Source organism: Calypte anna, chromosome 20 (genome assembly GCF_003957555.1).
Source record: "Calypte anna isolate BGI_N300 chromosome 20, bCalAnn1_v1.p, whole genome shotgun sequence".
Taxonomy (NCBI): domain Eukaryota; kingdom Metazoa; phylum Chordata; class Aves; order Apodiformes; family Trochilidae; genus Calypte; species Calypte anna.
Window position 1 is genome coordinate 5704960 of NC_044265.1, and position 19192 is coordinate 5724151.

Here is a 19192-nt window from a genome sequence, read left to right on the forward strand (position 1 = left end):
CACTTGCAGAGAGGAAGGAAAAGAAATGGGGAGGAAAGAATGGAGGCCATGAATGGAGAGCAGTAGATTTTGGCTCTCAGAGGAGTCCTCTGGGCTCAGCTCTGATGTTCCTGTGTGGCTTGATCCTCGATGGCTGCTCATATGCTTGTTCCTGAATACATGTGGCCCAGAGGAGAGTCACAAAGGAGACAGAAGTGGGGCTGTAGGACAGCTACAAAGTTCAAGCATGTAAAAGCCCCTGGATCTCCCACCCTGGCTGCAGTGCTGCTAAGGGATGAGGCAGCACCTCGCCCAGCTCCTTCCTTGCAATGGGTCACACATCCAGGAGCTCTCACTGGTGTTTGGGGGGTGACCAATGCCTCATTACCTCTGCTGGGACCTGGCATGTGACCCACTAGAGTCACTGGCAAACAGAGCACTCTGTTCTGACCCTTTGCAGTTCCCTGCCACCGAGCTACCCTCTAATCCCCCCCAAGGGGAGGATTTTCCTCTCTCAACCCAGCTCCGAGTGCCTCAGTCCCCTCGGAGCTCAGTGGCAGGGTAATCATTTACTTCCTGCCACAAGCCACTCCTTCGGACTTTCCCTTCGACCTTCAGACCGAATTGCCAAAATAAAACCAGCGGGAGGGCGATCGGCACAGGCTCTGGAGTGTGGTACTGCCCCAGCCCTGGACCCCGGTACTGCCCCAGCCCTGGACCCCAGCCTCCCCTCAGGTAACACCAATTTCATTTCTCTGGGATAATCATGACTATTCCTTCTCTTAAAATATTCCAGAACCTGCTTGGCTGGAGCAGAAGTTCTTGTGAACAACTTGGTCCTTGCTGCCAGGGCCCCAAGTCTGGCTCAGGGACAGGAGCTGGAAGCAGAGGGGGTTTGATTTCCAGTAGTGAATTTGTTTCCCAGTTGTGGAGGAATCCAGAGAAGAAACAAGCAGCCTCCTGGCTCCCTCTGGAAACAATGTGCTAGGTTAAAAATTTTCTTTCATCAACTGTGCCTCCCCAAGGAAACTTCCATCACAAGGAGCTTCCACCACCTTGCTCCTGTCTGCAGCCCAGCACCAGCCAGAAGTGCTTCTGAGCCTGAGGAATTTCAGGAGCTGGCAGATCAGCAGATGTAGCTGGTGCCTGACCGTGTGTGTGTCCCTCCATGTCCCTGAGCCACCTGCACAGGGAGAGGAGGCTTGGGCTGTGCTGCAGCCAGCACCACGAGGCTGAGCTTTGCACCAGAAATTTTGGGTCATTTTGGCTGTGGTCTCCTGGGCTGCATCTCTGTGGCCAGGCTGGGCCTGGAGAAGCTTGGGGGTGGTGTTTGGCATCCCTGTGACACACAGCCCCTTGCCCCTGCCCGGCAGGACAGGGAGGATCAGAATCAGAGCAAGGGAACAGAGGTGGGCTCGGCAGATCCCAGAGCAGAGCTCACAGCTCCTGGGATCACCTTGAGCAGCACTTGACCCACCTTGGACTGGGCTGCCCACTGCCCCCAGTATATCCAACTGCTGGAGACAATCTCCAGCCAAGGCAGCACCAGTTGCCTCACAGGTTCCACACATGGATAAAAAGTGGTGAAAACCTGCATCCCACCCAGCAGTGCTGGAGCCAGCAGCTCATGGGCATGGAGCAGGGCAGAGGGGAGGCATTCCCAGGGATGCTTTGCCCACAAGCTTTCCCATCAAACCCAGCACTGTGCCAGCAGTGAGGGGTCTGTTTTCAGGCTCTCTGAGCCATCTCCAAGCTGCTAAACCCTGCTCAATCCAGCTGGGAAACTGCTGCTCTGCCCTTGTCCCTGCCAGGCTGGTCACATGCTGGGCTTGAGCTTGAGTCAGGCTGACTGTGCTGTGAGAGAGAAGAGGCACTCACCAAACAGTTGTTTTCTTTTTAGAAAATGCTTTAAAACATAGGTTGTAATGTGTCCTGAAGTCCTGCTGGGGAGGAGAGGACAGCAAGCTGGAGAATTGCTCCTTCCCTGAGAACAAGGCCTGGCAGCTGCATTGCTTACAGCCAGGCTGCTTCCAGCTTCGTGTTATTTATTCAGTAAGATGGTGCCTCTGCTTAAAAACTACTTGTAAAGAATAAAATCCTAGCTAACGAGTTTTTTTGGAATAATAACGTCAGACATTTTCTCCTCCAAAGCTGTGACGGCTTTACAAGCAACCTAATACTCGAGTCACAGAAAGTTGCAAGTGTTGCTCAAACCCCCTTGAGTTGTCCTTCAGAATTAAAACCTGATTCTGAGCTGTCTCTTCTTGGCTCCTTTTACCAAAACATGGAAACTTCCCAGCAGCCATGTGGGATTCCTTAACAAAATCAAGGACAATGCCTTGGGCAGAGCCTTGGCTTTTAGAAGAGAAAAATGCAGAGAGGGAAAAAAAAGCCCAAACTTTTAAAGAATCCCACTGGTCACCAGAAGCCTCTTTGGTTTTATGACTTTCCTTTTAAAATGAAGAAGCAGGCTAAGACCTTATTATCCCTGTCCTATTCCTTACCCAACAGAGGTAACTGAATAGCCAGACATTTTAGGTCACCTTTCTCTGCAGGTCAATGGCAATTGGCTTTCCAGAGAAATGTTTGTTTTAATCTTAGCTGGACCCTTCCCTGCAATTCTGATTGCTCAGGACTGTGTGGTTCCTTGGCAGTGATACTTTTATGGTTATGGCTAGTTGGGGAGATTAAGAGAGTACACATTTCCCTGTAAAACAGCATATATACACAGCAGATAAAGTGTTATATACTCTGCTTGCAGTGGCAACAGGCTGGATTGTCCACTTGATCTGTTTCAGACTGGAGAAGCCACAAATGTGACTTCCCCAAGGAGAGCAGCACTAGCCATGGGTGGACCAGGATCAGCCACTGCAGCTCTGGAGCCATGAAACCCCTTGACCCTAAGCAGGGCTCAGGGAAGTGAAGGCATCTTTCCTCCCTTGGGGGCAAAAAGAAAATGTTTCCAAGCACAGGCAATGTCCAGAGGCTCTGAACTATGCCAGTACAGCTGGAAAATCATCTTTCTGCAGCCAGGGTTTGTTCCCACTCTGCCTGATTCTCCTGCCCATCCAGGAAACCTGCACTGAAGGGGTTAAATCACCCTAGAGCTGTCATCACCCCTGGACCCAAGTCCAGCCAGAAGTTTTCCTGGCAGAGGTGTGCTCTGGAGGGCAGGGAGCCACCATCCCCATGCAGAAGATCATCCCCAGCAAAACTCAATACCCAGCCCAGGAGGTCTCCAGCTTTTCTAGAACTGTTGAATTGTGTTTAGGAGCCTGCTGGGTGCTGGGCAGGGCAAGAGACCAAACCCAGTCCTGGTGACAGCAGTGCATGGCATGTCTGCAGCACCTGTAAGGATGTGTCCCTGCAGACCCATAGAATGCAAGCCCTCCCACCTTTGGCAGCCCCTTCAGCCTGGTACTGATGTGCCCCAGCATGGGCAAAAGCTGCTGCTGGATGTGGCTGAGGATGCAGGCTTGCCCTGCTCCTGTCCCACTCCTGTCCCACTCCTGTCCCTTGTTGCAGGGACAACTGCTTGCCAGAGACACCTCTCCAGGGAGAGTCATGGTGCTCTCCAGGGCAAAGCCTTCTGCAGCTGCCTCAGGCATTTGGTGGCATCTGATGTGAACCCCCAGGTGAGGATCTCTGCTATGCTGGGGATTTGCTGGTGGTTTGTATGCATCTGTGCTTCCAGAAAATATCCCCTCCTGTGCCAGGGAGCCATTGGTCCCCGGGGCAGTCACCCCAGGCACAGGGAGACAAAATGAATCTCAGCACCTCAAATGCATTGAACAGCAAGATCCTCTCCTGAGAGCAGAAATCTGAATTTAGATATTTAGAATATTTAGAAGAAATCTGAATGTAGGCTGAATTTCTTCTGCTGGGCAGAAGTCAAACAGGCACCCAGCACCACCCAGCTCTCATCCAGTGCCCTCTTGACAGTCCCAAAGCACTGGCCAGAAAAATGCAAAGAGGGACATGGGAATGGTGACAGAACCCTCAGTGACCCAGCACCCCAATCCCCACCAAACTGAGCTTGGGTGGGTGCTGGTGAGGGTCAGGGAGCTGCCCCGTGTCCCAGCACTGCACCCCAGGGCTTGTTTCCCTGACTCTTGTGTCCTTCAACTCTGCAGCTGGGGACACATCCACGTGCTCTGCATCCCGAGGACACCCAGAGACAACTGCTGGACAGCTGGGAGGAGAGGGGACTATTTTGCCTGGCTTTATGTACCTGGCCTGGATGGAGCCTTCCTCCACTGCTCTGGAGAAGACAAAGGGTAATGCTCCTGCCTGCTACGGTGTCACTAACCCCTGGGGACAAAGAGGACATGGAGGAGGCTGTGGTCCTTAAGGACACGGTGTAGTAGTTAGCTTATGGTGTTGGTCAGATTGGACTGGATGATCTTGGAGGTCTCTTCCAACCTAAAACATTCTGAGGCTTCCCTGTGGAGGTCTGCTGACAGCATGGGGTGGTGGAGCCCTTCCCAGCAAGTGCTGCAGGGAGCCCAGCTCCCAGGGGACCTGCAGGGGGGAAGGCAGAGGAGGTGCTTGAGTGCAAGGATGTTGAATGAGCAAAAGAAATTCAGGCATTGACCTGAGAGAGACCAATATTCCAACCAACACGTTGTTTCTCTTGTTACACATGGCAATGAGCACATGAGATGTTTCAGGTGTTTTCATCCTGGTAGCCATAGTGTGGGGGAAGGAGATTTTATAGGTAATGCCAATAGTAGGGAGAAGTGCTTGCTTTATTTTTAATGAAGAGAGAGAGGAGACACCAGCCCTCCTCTAATGTCTCCTTTTGCTCCAAGCTTAGTCTCTGTTCCCTTAAATCACCTCCCACACCAGGTTTTTTCCTCCATGTGTTTTATGTTTGCATTTACTCCTGCTGCAAAGCTCTGGTCTGCCTACCCCAGGCTGCAATCTGCCAGGGGTGGTGGAGGACCCTGGAAGGAGCAGCTTCTTCTGGATTTGACCTGAACCAAATGACTTTTTTGACCTTCCTCCAAACTGCAGGACACCAGACAAATTTTCAGCTTACTAACATACAGAAAATCACTCTGAACACCTGAGATGCCAGCCAGGATGTAATTTACTCCCCCTTACCACCTGCACCCCTCACTCCTCATCCAGAACTACCACCCACACCTAAATTCTCCTTCCTTGGTTATATCTAGCAGGTGTCTCTATTTTTTGCAGCTGATGAGCTTTTCCTGCTCTCTTTAAAGGGCAGCCAGCAGCAGTGGCTTGCTAACCCTGAGGAGGTGGGGGTGTTCATAGGCTCTATGAACTGCTGGAGGAAACAGAACTTTTCCCCTGGGAGTTTTAGGGAAAATCCTTGGGATTCTGCTCTGCCAGGGCAGCCCATGGAAGGGTGGGCTGGTGCAAGGATGCGGAGCCAGGGGTGTCTGTGCTCACCAGCTGTGGATTGCTTCCCATGCTTCAGGACACAGCCTCTGCTGACAGATGTGCTCCCAGGTCTGTGTTTGATGCTTTGTTCTTGGTTTTCATGGGATTATTTTTTTCCAAAGGCTTCCAAGTTTTAGCTACCTTTAGCTGGTTGGTTGGTTGGTTTTGCCAGCTTGGCATGTAGTTTTCTCTGAAGTAGAGAGGGTTGTTTGCCTTGGGGCTGCAGCTTGTCCAGAGTCAGGGTTGCTTGGCTGAGGTTTCTGCTCTGGTTTGCAGTGTCCCTGGGGAAAGGATCCTCAAGAGAAAACTGGATGAGCCAGGAGCCCTGCAGAGGACAGTACAAAAGCTTCTCCAAGTGCAAAAGTCCCTTGAACTCTTTCCTTGCCTCCTCCTGGACTTGCTGGCTGCTGTAGTGTCTTAGTGGAAATAGAAGCAGAGCTCAGTGCTGGCCTGGAGCTATCTCTTAGATCTGTAGCAGGGATGAGCTTGGGCTGCTTTTTCTTTGTCTTTTTTTTTTTTTTTTTTTTTTCCAGTAAAAGCATCTGTTTGCTGGAGTCCTCCTTCCCCCCCCCCCCTGTGCTCCTTCTCCAAGCTGAAACTGGGGCATCCCGCCACGATGCTGCAGGCAGCCCCTCTGCTGGATGAAAGCTGTGGTTTGTCTTGGGTGCCCTTCTCCCAACCCTACCCCTCTGGAGGTTGTGCTGCTTTCAAAACATCACCTGCTGGCCCTCCTTGCCTCCCGAGTTGGCCACTGGCCTTTCCCAGGAGCACGGAGAGGACGAGGCACTTGCTCGGAGGGGTTTGCAATCTAGGTTAGGTAGGAAAGTGCTGCTGAGAGCAGTGACATCAGGGTGGGAGGCAGCCTGCAGATGACGACTCCGTGAGGTTTCCTCTCCGTGCGCGAGGTACGCGCTGCGTTCCTGCTGGGTTTGTAGCAAATATCCCTGGGCCAGCGTGGGAATGTGGGTCAGTGCTGAGGGAAGTGGTGAAGGAAGAGGGAGCTGCTTGTGCTGTGCCGGAAAGAAACCGTATGTTACTGAGGGATGTGTGTGGTGGTGGGGGTTTGGCTGCGGGAACTGCTCCAACTTGTAAGCAGCAGCTTTGGGGTGTGGGAGGAGGTGCCTGGGGGATGCCTCTGGCCTGAGGGTTGGGGTGTGTGGGGATGGAGGTGTGGGGTGCAGTGGTTTGTGTTCCTGGTGTGTGCTGCTCACACCATGTCAGGAAACTCTTTGACTTGCTTGCTGATGCTCTCTGGCCGTGCCTGGAGCATCCCTGCTGCCCCAGCAGGCAGAGGGAGGGATGCAGCCAGGCATGGATCACCGAGGACTCCAGTGTATTTTCGTGACCTATTTCTGATTCTGTTGTTCAGCGTGTGCATGCTCAGGAAATCTTTGCTTTCAGGGGGGTAAGGTTTGTTAGTGATAAGGAAAAGCCTGTCCAGGAGATTGAAAGCAGAGACTAACCTGGCTTTGAAGGTGAACTTGGGCTGGGGAAGGTGGCCTGAGCCAGGTACAGGAGGGGGATAGACTTATCCTAAAAATGTGCATGGTACTTCAGTGCAAAAAGGGAGGCTCTTGCCTCACAGCAAGTGCTTTTAATGAAACAGCTTTGCTGGAAAATGCTGCTATAGGTCAGCAGGGACTTCTTGAGTAGCTTCACTTCCAGTGAAGCCATGGAGCAGAATTGGGCTGGTGGAAGGAAGCATGAAGGGGCTGCCAGGCTGTGGTTATGGAAGAGCTGTGCAGCCTTTGCTCAGCAGCCGTGCTCCTGCCCAGCTGCAGGTTGTGGGACCTTGCTAAAGCAGCCTCGTCCAAGCCCCTTAGAGAGCCAGCAACTTGTCCTGCATGGTGCTCTGCCAGCAAGTACCTCCAAGCCAGGGGGATGCATTTGTGGCTTGCCCACCCGTGCCCCGCTCCTTATTTCCCCTCCCAAGTCTGGGATCAGAACAGTGTTGGTAGCAGGAAGCTGGCCCTGGGGGCCAAACCCAAGCTTGTAGGGGTTCAGATTTGAGAGGAAGAGGCTGCATCACCTGATGGAGCTGAACATGTGGACTCTGAGTGATGTGTTAAACTTCCTGGGCTTGTTTGGGTTCTGTCTGTGTGCTCTGGCCATCCCCTGTGCCCAGATCTTCCCTGGTGCTGAGCCTTGAGTGAATGATGCCTGCTCCAAGACATCAGGCTGATGTCTCGCTGCTGGGACCATGCTGTCTGTCCAGCCTGTGGGACAGACACAGCCCTGAGGCAGGTACTGGGTGACCTTCAGTAGGGCTTAGTGAGCCATAGGGAGCCAGACTGTTGGGGAAATAAGGACTATGCCCAGTGGCAGGAGGTGGGGATTGATCCATTTGGGTGCTGTCTGCCTGCTGCAAGGCAAAGGATTTGAGCAGGTAAGTGTCTCAGAGCAGCCTGATGGTGTCAGCTCACTCAGTGAATGGTTTGAGTTGCTTTAAATTCCTTTCTTCTCCCCTGTCCGTTCAGAAACGCAGAAACCACAGCCTGGTTATTGGCTCCTCACCACATCACAGAATTCCAGGTTGGAAGGGACCTCAAGGATCATCTGGCCCAACCTTTCTAAGTAGGAACATGGTTTAGAAGACATGGCCCAGTACTTTGCCAAGCTGAGTCTTAGAAGTGTCCAGTGTTGGGGAATCCACTGCTTCCCTGGGGAGATGATTCCAATGCATGGTTGTTCTCATAGTGAAAAATCTTCTCATGTCCAGTTGGGATCTCCTCAGGGGTAAATTGCACCCATTACTCCTTGTCCTTTCCATGTCACTCCTATACATGGAGGGCTCCATTCTCTTGGTAGCCACCCAAGCTACCAATGTGCACCCAGGTCCCAGAACTGCTGCAGTGCCTGGTTTGGGTGCTCCCTGGAGCACGGAGCTCCTGCAACCTGCCAGATCCCAAGAGCTGTGTGGGAAGGGTGCTGTGAACGGGCTGGTGTTTACTTCAAAGTTTGCTGCTGTCCTGCAAACTCCTTGCTCAGGGAGATGGGGTCAGGCAGTTGGTGTTGCTAAGTCCTTGGGCTGTAGAAGAGCTATTCCAGGATGGCAACATGCTTGTGTTTACAAAGGTGGAGGAATTAATGTGGTTTTGGGGAGGAATAAATGTTTCTGTGAATGTTTTAATTCTTTCTCTTTCCCTTCAATAGCAAAACCAGGGCTGAGCCAGGGGGTAAAAAGGAGTCTTAGAATATTTTTGTTATCTACAGCAAGCAGAACGAGAGACTTCTCCATACAGGTTGCACTTCTCAGGCTTTTCCCTAGCTCAGGCAGGTCTGGGAGGAGCAGGCTCAGGGCTTTGCCTCTCTGCAAGGGGAGAGGTGATGGTGATGAGAGGTGATGGTGATGATGGGTGGGGGTACTGCCTGCAGGGCTGAGCAGCAGGGATGCTCCCTGGTGGGAATCCCAGCTTCTGGCACTGACTGCATGTCCTTCTGCAAGTTGCTTGTGTGTGTGCTGGCTTTACCTCCTGCAGAGCCCTGAAAGGTTTCATTCATGTCCTTAATTAAGTGCTGAATGAAAGGGGCAGGGGATGTGCCAAGGGTGTGACTTATCCCAGCACAACCTCCTCCTTGTGAGCATTCTCCTTGTCCCTCCTGGGGACCCAGGGGTGGCTCAGGGAGGATCAATGGTAGTGATTTAACCCACGTTACACACACACACACCTGCTGTGGGTCAGGGTGCTCATCCCTGTCCTGTGAGCTATTGAGGGCTCCTGGCTGGGGTGGGAGGGGAGCTGTCCTGGTTCCTATAATTTCCCAGTTATTTTGGTATGTGGGTGGAAGGAGGAGGAGGGTGGCTGTGGAGGGAAGAGCAAGGTCAGAAGAAGAACAAATATGCCTCTGTGCACTTGTGATGGTGCCACCAGCTGATCGGTGGCTTCCTTACTCCAACTTTCCTTCCCAGAACTCATCAAGCACAGCCGGGAGAGGATAGGAAACACCATCAAGGCCTCCGGTTCCAGGCTCTGCTCCTAGTGAGTACAAAACCCTCCCAGTGGGATGAGAGCCCTTTAAAAGGCTCAGCCTGACAAACCCCTGTGCTGGCTGAGCCGTGGATGGAGCTGGCTGGCACCGGCCAGCTGTGGGCAGGCCCTGGGGACAGCCACCAGCATCTCCTGGCAGGGGCAGCACGGAGGAGGGGGGCTCTGGGATGGCCACGGGTCTGCACCTGGTGATGTGTGGGGGTGGAGAGGGGGAGCACCCACAGGTGAGATCTGGGGATGGTCAGAGGGGGTCTTTGCACCCCCTTTTGGAAAAGGTTGGGGAGGTGGGAGCCTTCAGAGCTTCCCTGGGGTGTAAGAGTTTGGTGGGGCTGAGGGGGAATGGGCAAAGGTCTGTCGGGCAGGGGAGAAGGGTGTAGAGCTTTTTTTTTTTTTTTTTACTTCTTTCATTTCTTTAATACTGGCTTTTGCATGGAGGAACCATTAAAACCAAAGGCAGAAATCTCTGGCGTTCATCCATCCCTAGACAGTGAACAGGAGGGCTCAGGACCAACAAATGTTATTCAAGTCCAAGTTCTCCATTCCCAGCAGCAGTTGTGAGGCCCCTGCTTTAATGCCTCAGCTCATTCCCATGGCCAGCCCCTCCTCCCTGCAATATCAACAGCTCCAAACTGTCCTGGTCTGTCCCAGCCTGGGGGAACAGCTTCCAACTACTGCCAGCCTGGATGATGTGTGGTGGTTGGACGCAACTGGACTCCCTGTGGGGACACTCCTTGGGTTGCAGGGATGGGTGCTGCAGCATCCCTGTGTTTTGGGGAGAGGGCTGGCCATGGTCAGGAGGGCTGCAGCCTTGTTTGGCCCCTGATGCTGGGGCTGTGCTTGTTTCCACGTGGCAGGACCCTCACCAGTTACTGCCACTGCAGATGAAGGGCTAACTGTGGCTTTTAATGTGCTTGTTTAAATCATTTGTCCTCCCAGGAGTCTTCCCCTGGATCTCCTGCCAGCATGCACCCACTTTTCCTCTGTCTCCCCCAGTGCTACTCCCACCCCTTGGGAGCAGCAGTGCTACCAAGGGGGCAGCTGGAGAGCTCAGCTGGAGCCTCCTGTGATGGAGGGGACCATGCCCCAGGGGTTGTGCTGGTCCTTGGCAGGTTTATGTTGTGAAGGTGTTTCCCCTGGATTGTGTTTTCACCACTGGGTTCTTCTCTTCCCAAGTGCTGAACGAGTTGCTTTTTTAATGGATCGTTCCCGAAGCCCAGACAAAAGCACCCAGGTGAGCTCATGGCTCTGAGACAGCAATCCCTCACCCTTGGGATGGAGAGGGGTGGTATCTGTAGGAGAAAGGCAAGGAGAGCCTGTCTTAGCCCCATGGGACACCTACTGCTACCTTATCCCTATGAGTGATTCTGGGTAGAGAGGAAGAACAGAGAGGCCCCATGTCGCCTTTTGGACAAGGGGTAATGCTCCCAGAAGCATTGGAGAAGATTTCAGGGGAGCAGGAATGGGAGGAAGACTGTTTATATATGTCCCTCCTTGTCACTGGGAAGAGGGATGAGCACCTCTGGGGTGCTGGGTGTGTGGAAAGCCCCTTCCCAGGCTCCAGACTTGGCAGCTTTGGGGGTTGATGGGAGTGGGCAGGGGGCTGCAAGGTTTGGGGGGATGCTGATGTCCTTTTGCAGGAATGCTCCTGTCTCAGGGCTGTGCACAGGGCTCCTTGCCTAGCAGAGGCAGTGGTGAGTGAGTGCCTTGTTGTCTCAGTGCTGCTGTGGGCACCTGTGCCATGCAGTGCCTTTCTTCTGTGGCAGCACAGCAGGACTTGGAAGCCTCAAGTCTGGAGCCAAGCAGCCCCTTGGTGCTCTTTGTGTGAGTACAGGATGAGGTTCTAGCTTAGTACAGCCTCTAGTTGCACCATTGCTCCATTTTCCCTTTCCTCATCATGTAGTTTACCAAGGCACTCACTGTGGTTTTGCTGATGGGAGTTGCTCAAAGGGATCTGTGTTGGGGAAGAGAAAGCACAACCTGGGGTGAGGTCCTTGGGACTAATGTTACTGTTGTCCTCCATAGCCTCCAACACCAACAGACAACATCAACCTTGGACCTTCTGCTAACCCAAAGTAAGCTCTCTGCACAAGCCAGGTAGGGTGTGGAGCTTGTAGTGAAGAATCTGACTGGGGAGTGCAGTTGGTTCCATCTTTCCCATGGGTGGTGCCTGCAAAAGTCCAAACAATTCCATTACTTGGCTTTTAATACCCTGTGTGCCACCAGTGTGCCAGCTTCCAAGACACAGAGCTGGAGTTGGTCCCTGTGCCCATAATCATCCCCTGCTGCCCATGTCTGCACCCCTTGTCCCACTTCTCTTGAGAGATGGCAAGGGAAGAGCTTCCTTGTCAAAGCTGGCTCCCCATCTTCTCTGTAGCAATGGGGATAATTTCCCCCCTACCCACGTGAAGGTGCCACTTGGTCCCCACTCATGCTTTCCCCTCCTGCCTTGTTCAGCAGGGGTGTTGCTGAGGGATTGTTCACCCTCTGCTGGGTGCACCCACCCAGGGTGTGAATTCCCTGCTTGCTGGGAGTGAGGATCACCCATCCAGTGCCCTTTAATCCCTTTCACAAGCACTCGTGTTTCCAAGAAGGAAAATCCATGTTGATGGTGGGGTTGCTGTTGCATGTTTTACTCACAGAAACATTAACCTGTTTCAATCTTGCCCAACAGTGCCAAGCCAACAGACTTTGACTTCCTGAAGGTTATTGGCAAAGGAAGCTTTGGAAAAGTAAGTGGATTTGCACCGGTGGGCTGCAGGTCTTTAGAGGCAGCTTGGAAAGAGACTTCCTTACTGAAGAAGTTTCTGGCTGTGTCCTTTGCTTGTACCTCTTCACAGGGACTTGGCCAGAGTGGGACTGAAACCAGATGAGAACTGACAGGGTTTTATCATAGAATTGTCAGAGTTGAAAGGGACCTTTAAGATCACCCAGTTCCAACCCCCTGCCATGGGCAGGGACACCTCCCACCAGCTCAGGTTGCTCAGAGCTCTGTCCAGCCTGGCCTTAAAAACTTCAAGAGAGGGATGGGGCTTCCACCCCATCCTGTGCCAGTGTCTCCTCACCCTCATGGTGAAGAACTTCTTCCTAATATCTAATCTAAATCTCACCTCCTTTAGTTTGAATCCATTCCCCTATGTCCTATCACTCCCTGACATCCTAAAAAGTCCCTCCCCAGCTTTCTTGTAGCCCTCCTGAGATACTGGAAGGCCACAATAAGGTCTCCTTGGAGCCTTCTCCTCTCCAGACTGAATAACCCCAACTCTCTGTCTGTCTTTGTAAAACTGCTGTTTTCATAGTCAAGTCTTACTTTGAGCTGTTCTGCAGCATTTCCAAGGACAGAAGGGTGGGGTGCTTCATGCTCAGGGTAGTGATGGTGAGGAGTAGTAGCTTGATTCAAAATAAGCTTCAGACTTTACCTGCTGGCAAAGGATCTCTAGAGAATTCTCTACCTTGTGAGACCGTCAGGACCAATTTTAAGTGAGACTATCTCCATGTCTTCCAAAACTCCTACCTTTTGGGTATGAAAGAGATGGATGTGGAGACCTCTTGTGCCCTTTTCTGGGAATGAGAAAGTGGTGGAAAGTCAGTGGGTGGAGGCTGATCTTTAAAACTTTGTACCTGAGCCTCTGAAGCTGTAGTCTGTGCATAATCACTCACAAGAATGTTGGGCTGTCCTAAGGAAACACTAATCCAGTGGCAGAAGGTCAGACTGGAACCTGTGACCAGGGCTCTCTGTTGCAGGTTCTCCTGGCCAAACGCAAATGTGATGGCACTTTTTATGCTGTGAAAGTCTTGCACAAGAAAACCATCCTAAAGAAAAAGGAGGTATGTCTGCTCTCCTGGGCTGTTTCTACAAATAGTGGGCAGTGTATCTGCAGTCCTGGTAAGGCAACTGATGTGTCTTGTGGCTGAGTGAGCATTTGTGTGGACAAGTCCTGTGTTAAACCTGGGGTTTCTGGTGCCAGGGGAAAATGGAGAAGAACTGAGATGAATCAGGTTAGAGAGAGTGGATCCCTTTTGGAGCTGGGGATGATACCGTAGACCTCCCAGCTCTTGTTTTCAAAACAGCAATGAGCATCAGACTGGATTGGGCCCTTGCCTGAAGCTCTAAAGCCTTGCCTGCTTTTTGATAGCAAAACCACATCATGGCAGAGCGCAACGTGCTCCTGAAAAATGTCCAGCACCCCTTTCTTGTGGGACTCCATTACTCCTTCCAAACCTCTGAGAAGCTTTACTTTGTGCTTGACTACGTAAACGGGGGAGAGGTGAGTGCACATACAGGCTTTTAATCCTCTGTGTGTCTTTTTCTGTGTTATCTGGAACTGGCAGGGAGGTTAATGTGGGTGTTTTGTCCCAGTCGAACTCATGCTGTACATCTCAGGGTTCAGCTCTGTGCACCCTTCATTGCCATGCTACAGCTATAATTGGCCTCTGGGTTGTAGCAAGCCAGAAAGCATAACAAGATCAGTAGATGACCAGTTGTGGGACAATGAACTAAGATGGTGACATAAAAGGAGGACAAATTAAGCAATCTAAACACCTTTCCAGAAGTTGCTTAAAGCCACTAGGCTTGGACTTATTTGGTGCTGATAGTGTGCTACTTGCAGCAAATGGATTTTCATTCAACTAGCTGGCTTTTAGGTTTGTTGTAGACAACCTTTGGTTATTCAGAGAAGAAATGATCAGCTTTATGATCCATTTGCAGCTCTTCTTCCACTTGCAAAGGGAGCGTTGCTTCCGTGAGCCCCGGGCCCGATTCTATGCTGCAGAAGTTGCCAGTGCAATTGGGTACCTGCATTCCTTAAACATCATCTACAGGTAAGGCATGTGGGTAGCTAGAGAGAGCCAGGGCACCAGCTCTGCCCTGCCAGGCTGTGGGAAGGGCTGGAGAGGGAAAGGATTTCTCCTGGGGCCATGCCAAGTGGAGGACTGGAGTAGCTATGCCAGGCAAGGCAGAGCACTGCTGGGATTTCGCCATGCAAGAGGGAGGATGTCTGCATGGAACCTCAGGGGCAATCAAAACTCCCAGTCTGATAGTGGGAAGGAGAATGGTTGCATGAAAAAAATGTAAAAGCTTTCACAAGAAGGGAGAAAATGCCTGTTGGACCCAATTTTTATGAGGACATGCTGGGAAATGCAGGCTAACATCTGATCCCGTATGAGCACAGTCTTTATCTGCTTGCGTACATGATATGCTGATACCCAACAGTGATGGGAATCTGCACTTGGGAAGGTCTTGGTGAACTGGGTTGGGAAATCTTGTGAGTTCCTGTTCTTAGTGGATGGTCCTTCAGATCAAGGTTTTTCTAAAAATTTGGCCAAATCTGCTCAAACAGCATTCTTTGTCTTACAGAGATTTAAAACCTGAGAACATCCTCCTGGATTGCCAGGTATATTCACAGCTGATGCTGTTTTCTGCATTTAAAAGCACCAGGGCTGTAAACAGAGGGTCCTGGTTCTGCAAGCTGGTCTGTACCTCATGTCCTGCATGGATTCTGTATGTGTGCACTGCTGCATTTCTGTGCAGGCCCTGCAAGAGGGGATGAGCCAGCCCTCTGCAGAACTGCACACTTGAGACCTTCTCAGCTTCATTCCCAAAAGCTGGGATCTGACTTGTGGACAGGGATCAGGGGTGGTAAGAGCAAGTTGCTGCTGCTGCTTGGGTGGTGACTTCTCTATAGATTTGCTTTGGGGCAAATTGGAGGCAACACAGCAATGCTGGATCTCTTCATAGTTATGCTGTTGTAGACAACTTTTAAAAAAATAATCTAGATACTACTTTCTATGTAGACTCTGATACTTCAGGATGTCCAGGAGGCAGAGAGGAAGCAGATGAGCAGTGGGGAACTAAAACATCCATGAGATGCAATGTTGAAGGTTGATGCTTTGAAATCCTGTCTCCTCTCTAGAAAGAGTGGACAAGCTGAAGTTTCTCCCTTCTTTTAGGGACACGTAGTACTGACAGACTTTGGACTCTGCAAAGAAGGAATGGAGCAAGAGGAGACAACTTCTACTTTTTGTGGCACTCCTGAGGTACAGCATGTGCTGGGGTTTCACTGCAACCTGGGGTGTGAAAACCTGCAGAGACTGGGTCTGAGTCTGACTTGTGTGGCTGCTCAGCATCTCAAGTTAGGGGCTCTGACTTGGACCTTTGGGGCTCTTTGGGGTTGTCAGCTTGAAGCTGGAGTCCAGATAAGGCAGAATGAGAGCTGTTACCTGTAGCACCTGATTGGTGCTTTCAATTTGCTGCACTGTCAGGGGCATGGATCCCTATACTTGGTCTTGTGAAACTGGGGCTGCTCCAGGTGGCTCTGGAGACAACCTTGACGCTGGACCTCACGAGCAAGGCTGTTTGCAGGCTGTTTGCCTGCTCTGTTGCCCTGGAGCTGCAGAACCAGGAGCCTGCTGGTACTGAACATACACAGGACCTTGCTGTGCTCTTCTGCATCTCCTTGGTACTCAGGAGCTGCAGGCACCCTGTGCAGAGGGGAGGACCAGGCTCTTCTCAGGAATGGGAGCACTCCCCAGAGGGGAGGAGATGCCAGTTCTTTGTTGCACCTCAGATAGGTTTTAGCAAAGCCTGTCCCCAGTTTGGCTTTTGGAGGCTTCCCCCCCCCCCCCCCCCCCCGTTTCTAACTGAACTGGGGATCTTGGAAGCACTTTGGACATGGCAATACATCTGGCTTGCTACCCTGTCTCAGGGTGCTTGAAGAAGGGTCTGTAGAAAAAAAAAAATTAAAAGGTAACTTTCAGTATTGAAGCTCAATGGAAGTAGGCAGAAAAATTCTGGTGACACCCCATGGCTTTCAGTGGGGACTCACTTGTGCAATAGTACAGCAGGAACCAGGCAGGAATGTTTGACCTTTGTTTTGTAGGGGTTTTTTTGTTTGTTTGTTTGGGTTTTTTGTATGTGTTTGGCTTTTTTTTTTCCTGCCCTAGATAAAGAGGCTGATAATGTGCAGAGAGAATTCTGGGTGAGACTGGGTTCAATGTGGTGCTTGTTCTGGGGGCTGCTTGAATTCTGGTCTGTTGCTCCTTGGTGGTGGTTATTGGTAGTTCTGGTGCTTTGGGCAGATTTACTGGGACTGAAAACTGCAGCTTTCTCCGAAGCAGAAGGAGCCTCTTAGAGTTGGACTGTGTCAGAGCAGGAGGAGTTTGCTGGCTGAGCTGTGGTGAGCAGTGAATCCTTACACGAGTCCTCTTTAGGAGGAGAAATTTCTGTAGTCCAGAACAACCATTTGAGGAGGATGGGGAGGTGTCTTTCAAACCCATTGCACTGAAACAAGTGGGAAATCTATTGAAGCAGATTAGGAACTGCATCAGTGTGCTTCCTAATGGCTCAGCTGGAACTGCAGCCAGGTTTCCAAAGCCCAACTCAAATATTTACTTCTAATTTAACTCGAATATTTGCTTCTGACTCTTCCCAGTACTTGGCTCCTGAGGTGCTAAAGAAGCAGCCATATGACAGGACAGTAGACTGGTGGTGCCTGGGAGCTGTTCTCTATGAAATGCTCTTTGGACTGGTAAGTTTGGAAACTGGTTTACTCTACATGGTGGAGAATTTATTTTTGAAAGTTGTGGTGTGAGGCTGGTCTTTTCATATGATACCTGACACAGATGCATGAATCCTGAACCAGATGGCCTGGTTCCATAATACCATTGCTCTTTTGGACAAAGACGTGGCAGTTCTCCCTCATCCACTTGCTGCAGGGCTTGTTTTGACCTGCAATGTGTGGTTGCTTACGGTAGCTCCTGTTTTACCTGGCTGCTTCTCCTCTCTTTCAAATTAGCCTCCTTTTTACAGCCGGGATGTGTCTCAGATGTATGACAACATTCTGCACAAGCCACTCCAGATTCAGGGAACCAAGACTGTGGCAGCTTGTGACATCCTCCAGGGACTTCTTCACAAGGACCAGAAGAGGAGACTGGGTGCCAAGACAGATTTTGTACGTTGCTTCCATTAGGAAGGGAGGATGGATAGGAAACTTTTCTATGCTGAGCCTTTCTTTCATAACAGCCTTGGAAAAAGGTTTCTGTGCAGGTTGATGTCTCTCCAGCTCCCTAAAAGGGGCATGTGGGGTTAAATTCAGTTTCCCAAGGGAAACACTATGACTCAAAGTGTGTCCTCAAGCTAGGACACCAGTGTGTGATGGTATCACCTCCCTTCAAGGGGTTATTGGACCATGACCCTTGTGTATTAAGAATTTGTTATATAGGCCCCTATACGGGTATGTGGTAGCTCCAAGTCTTGCTTAAGGCCATGAAACCAACTGGCAGGTGCTGGAAAAGGAGGATTGGCAGAAGACTGACTTTTTCCCCCCTTTTTATGCAGCTTGAGATAAAGAGTCATGTATTCTTCAGCCCAATAAACTGGGATGACTTGTACCACAAGAGGATTACTCCTCCATTTAATCCCAATGTGGTGAGTATTTCTGTTGGTCTCTGTTATGTGGTGGTACAGAAGGAATCCTCTCCAGATCTCTTCTGATGCTGAGGGTTAGGAGCTGTGAATCTGGTGGTGATAACAGAAGAGCAGCTCTCAGACTGTCTGAATGTAAGTGGTTGGTTGGGGTCTGCTCTCTCAAAATGACCGTGTTGCCTCTCTGCTCCTTGGCTTAGGCTGGTCCAGCTGATCTGAGACACTTTGACCCAGAGTTCACCCAAGAAGCCATCTCTGCCTCCATCACCCACACGCCTGACCTAGCAGCCAGCAGCTCCAGTGCCTCAGATGCATTTTTAGGCTTTTCCTATGCACCAGCTGAAGAGGACATCTAGGTTTTATAGAGGCTTTGAGAAGCCAGGTTTTTAACTGAATGTTTTTATGTTGTGGTAATTTTTTTTTGGTTGTGTGTTTGTTGGTTTGTTTTTTTTTGGTTTTGTTTTGTTTTTTGTTTTTGAGAGAGAGGATTGGTACTGTCCTTTGCTCATGGCTTAAGGAAATTGGGACTAATACACTAACTGGCTGGGAGGGAACAGAGCTCTCAACTTTTGGTTTTCCCTCTAAATGACTGTTCTCCTGGTTGGGAAAATAAGACACTTATTATTTATTATTATCACCTCTCAAGTATCTTGTGCTACTTGGCAGAATTGTTTTCACTTTGTGGTTGTACTTAGGGTTGAGGTACATACCACCATTCACATGAACAGCCATGTCTCTAACTGGCCACTTTTGGGTTTTTTTGGTAGAACTCACTCTGCCCAGCTGCTTTGTCCCCATGCCCAGCAGAGAGGGGAACTTCATACACTGCTGGCTTCATACAGCCAGCAGTGGCTTCTTTCCTTTAAGTAAACTGTGCCACTTGAGCCACTCATCCTGGACTGAGTTGGGCTTGGAAATTGCTCATCAGTTGGTGATCCAAAGGCACCTTACAGCTCTTTAAATCCTGACCAATATCCTGGCCTTTCCTGCTGGCCAGTTCCTTCCCAGGTTACGTGGACCATCTTTGGGTTTGGGATGTTGCTGGAGCAGCAAGGGGGCTGCTATGGAGGAGCTGGTGTGTGTGTGTGATACCCTGGGGAAAATGGGTGTGGGGAAGGGGCTGAGCTGCTTGCCAAAACAAAAATAACCTGTTTGGGGTGGTGGGGGGATGTTTTCACAGCATGTTCTTGCCTTTGCTGAGGCACACCAGCACCCTGCAAGGATGGGGCAGGGAGGGTGGTGGAAATGCCCCTCACTGATGTACCACAGTTATTTATTTCTTCAGCCTTAATTTCCATGCTGGTGTATTTGTTGAATGTCACTTCCTAGTGTTTTCAGTGTCGTTTTGTTGCTGTGGGGAGGAAAAAGGGGCCTGAGAGCTTCCAACTGCACCCTG

General features: G+C 50.8%; 1 protein-coding gene across 2 annotated transcripts; it reads left to right on the forward strand.

Annotated features, from left to right (window-relative positions):
* The first annotated feature begins 663 nt into the window (after window positions 1-663).
* On the forward strand, window positions 664-18226 carry SGK2 (serum/glucocorticoid regulated kinase 2). 2 transcript variants are annotated; one of them, XM_030463283.1, is made up of 16 exons: window positions 672-714; window positions 3505-3614; window positions 4113-4256; window positions 9299-9368; window positions 10551-10608; window positions 11400-11449; window positions 12049-12106; window positions 13119-13202; window positions 13511-13642; window positions 14083-14195; window positions 14731-14767; window positions 15324-15410; window positions 16805-16900; window positions 17168-17323; window positions 17710-17799; window positions 17997-18226. In XM_030463283.1, the coding sequence occupies exons 3-16, from the start codon at window positions 4205-4207 to the stop codon at window positions 18150-18152; spliced, it is 1239 nt and encodes a 412-aa protein (XP_030319143.1). In that variant the 5' UTR covers window positions 672-714; window positions 3505-3614; window positions 4113-4204; the 3' UTR covers window positions 18153-18226. The 2 variants fall into 2 exon arrangements, with proteins under 2 accessions (XP_008504494.2, XP_030319143.1); XM_008506272.2 differs by lacking the exon at window positions 3505-3614 and having other exon boundaries at window positions 664-714.
* The last annotated feature ends 966 nt before the right edge of the window (window positions 18227-19192 follow it).

Bases quoted from the DNA above. Each gene is read 5' to 3' on its own strand.
- SGK2 (XM_008506272.2), top strand. From the start codon at position 4,205: ATGTACCTGGCCTGGATGGAGCCTTCCTCCACTGCTCTGGAGAAGACA. The intron at 4,257-9,298 runs GTAATGCTCCTG...TTTCCTTCCCAG, and splicing joins TGCTCTGGAGAAGACAAAGG to AACTCATCAAGCACAGCCGG. The intron at 10,609-11,399 runs GTGAGCTCATGG...TGTCCTCCATAG, and splicing joins GCCCAGACAAAAGCACCCAG to CCTCCAACACCAACAGACAA.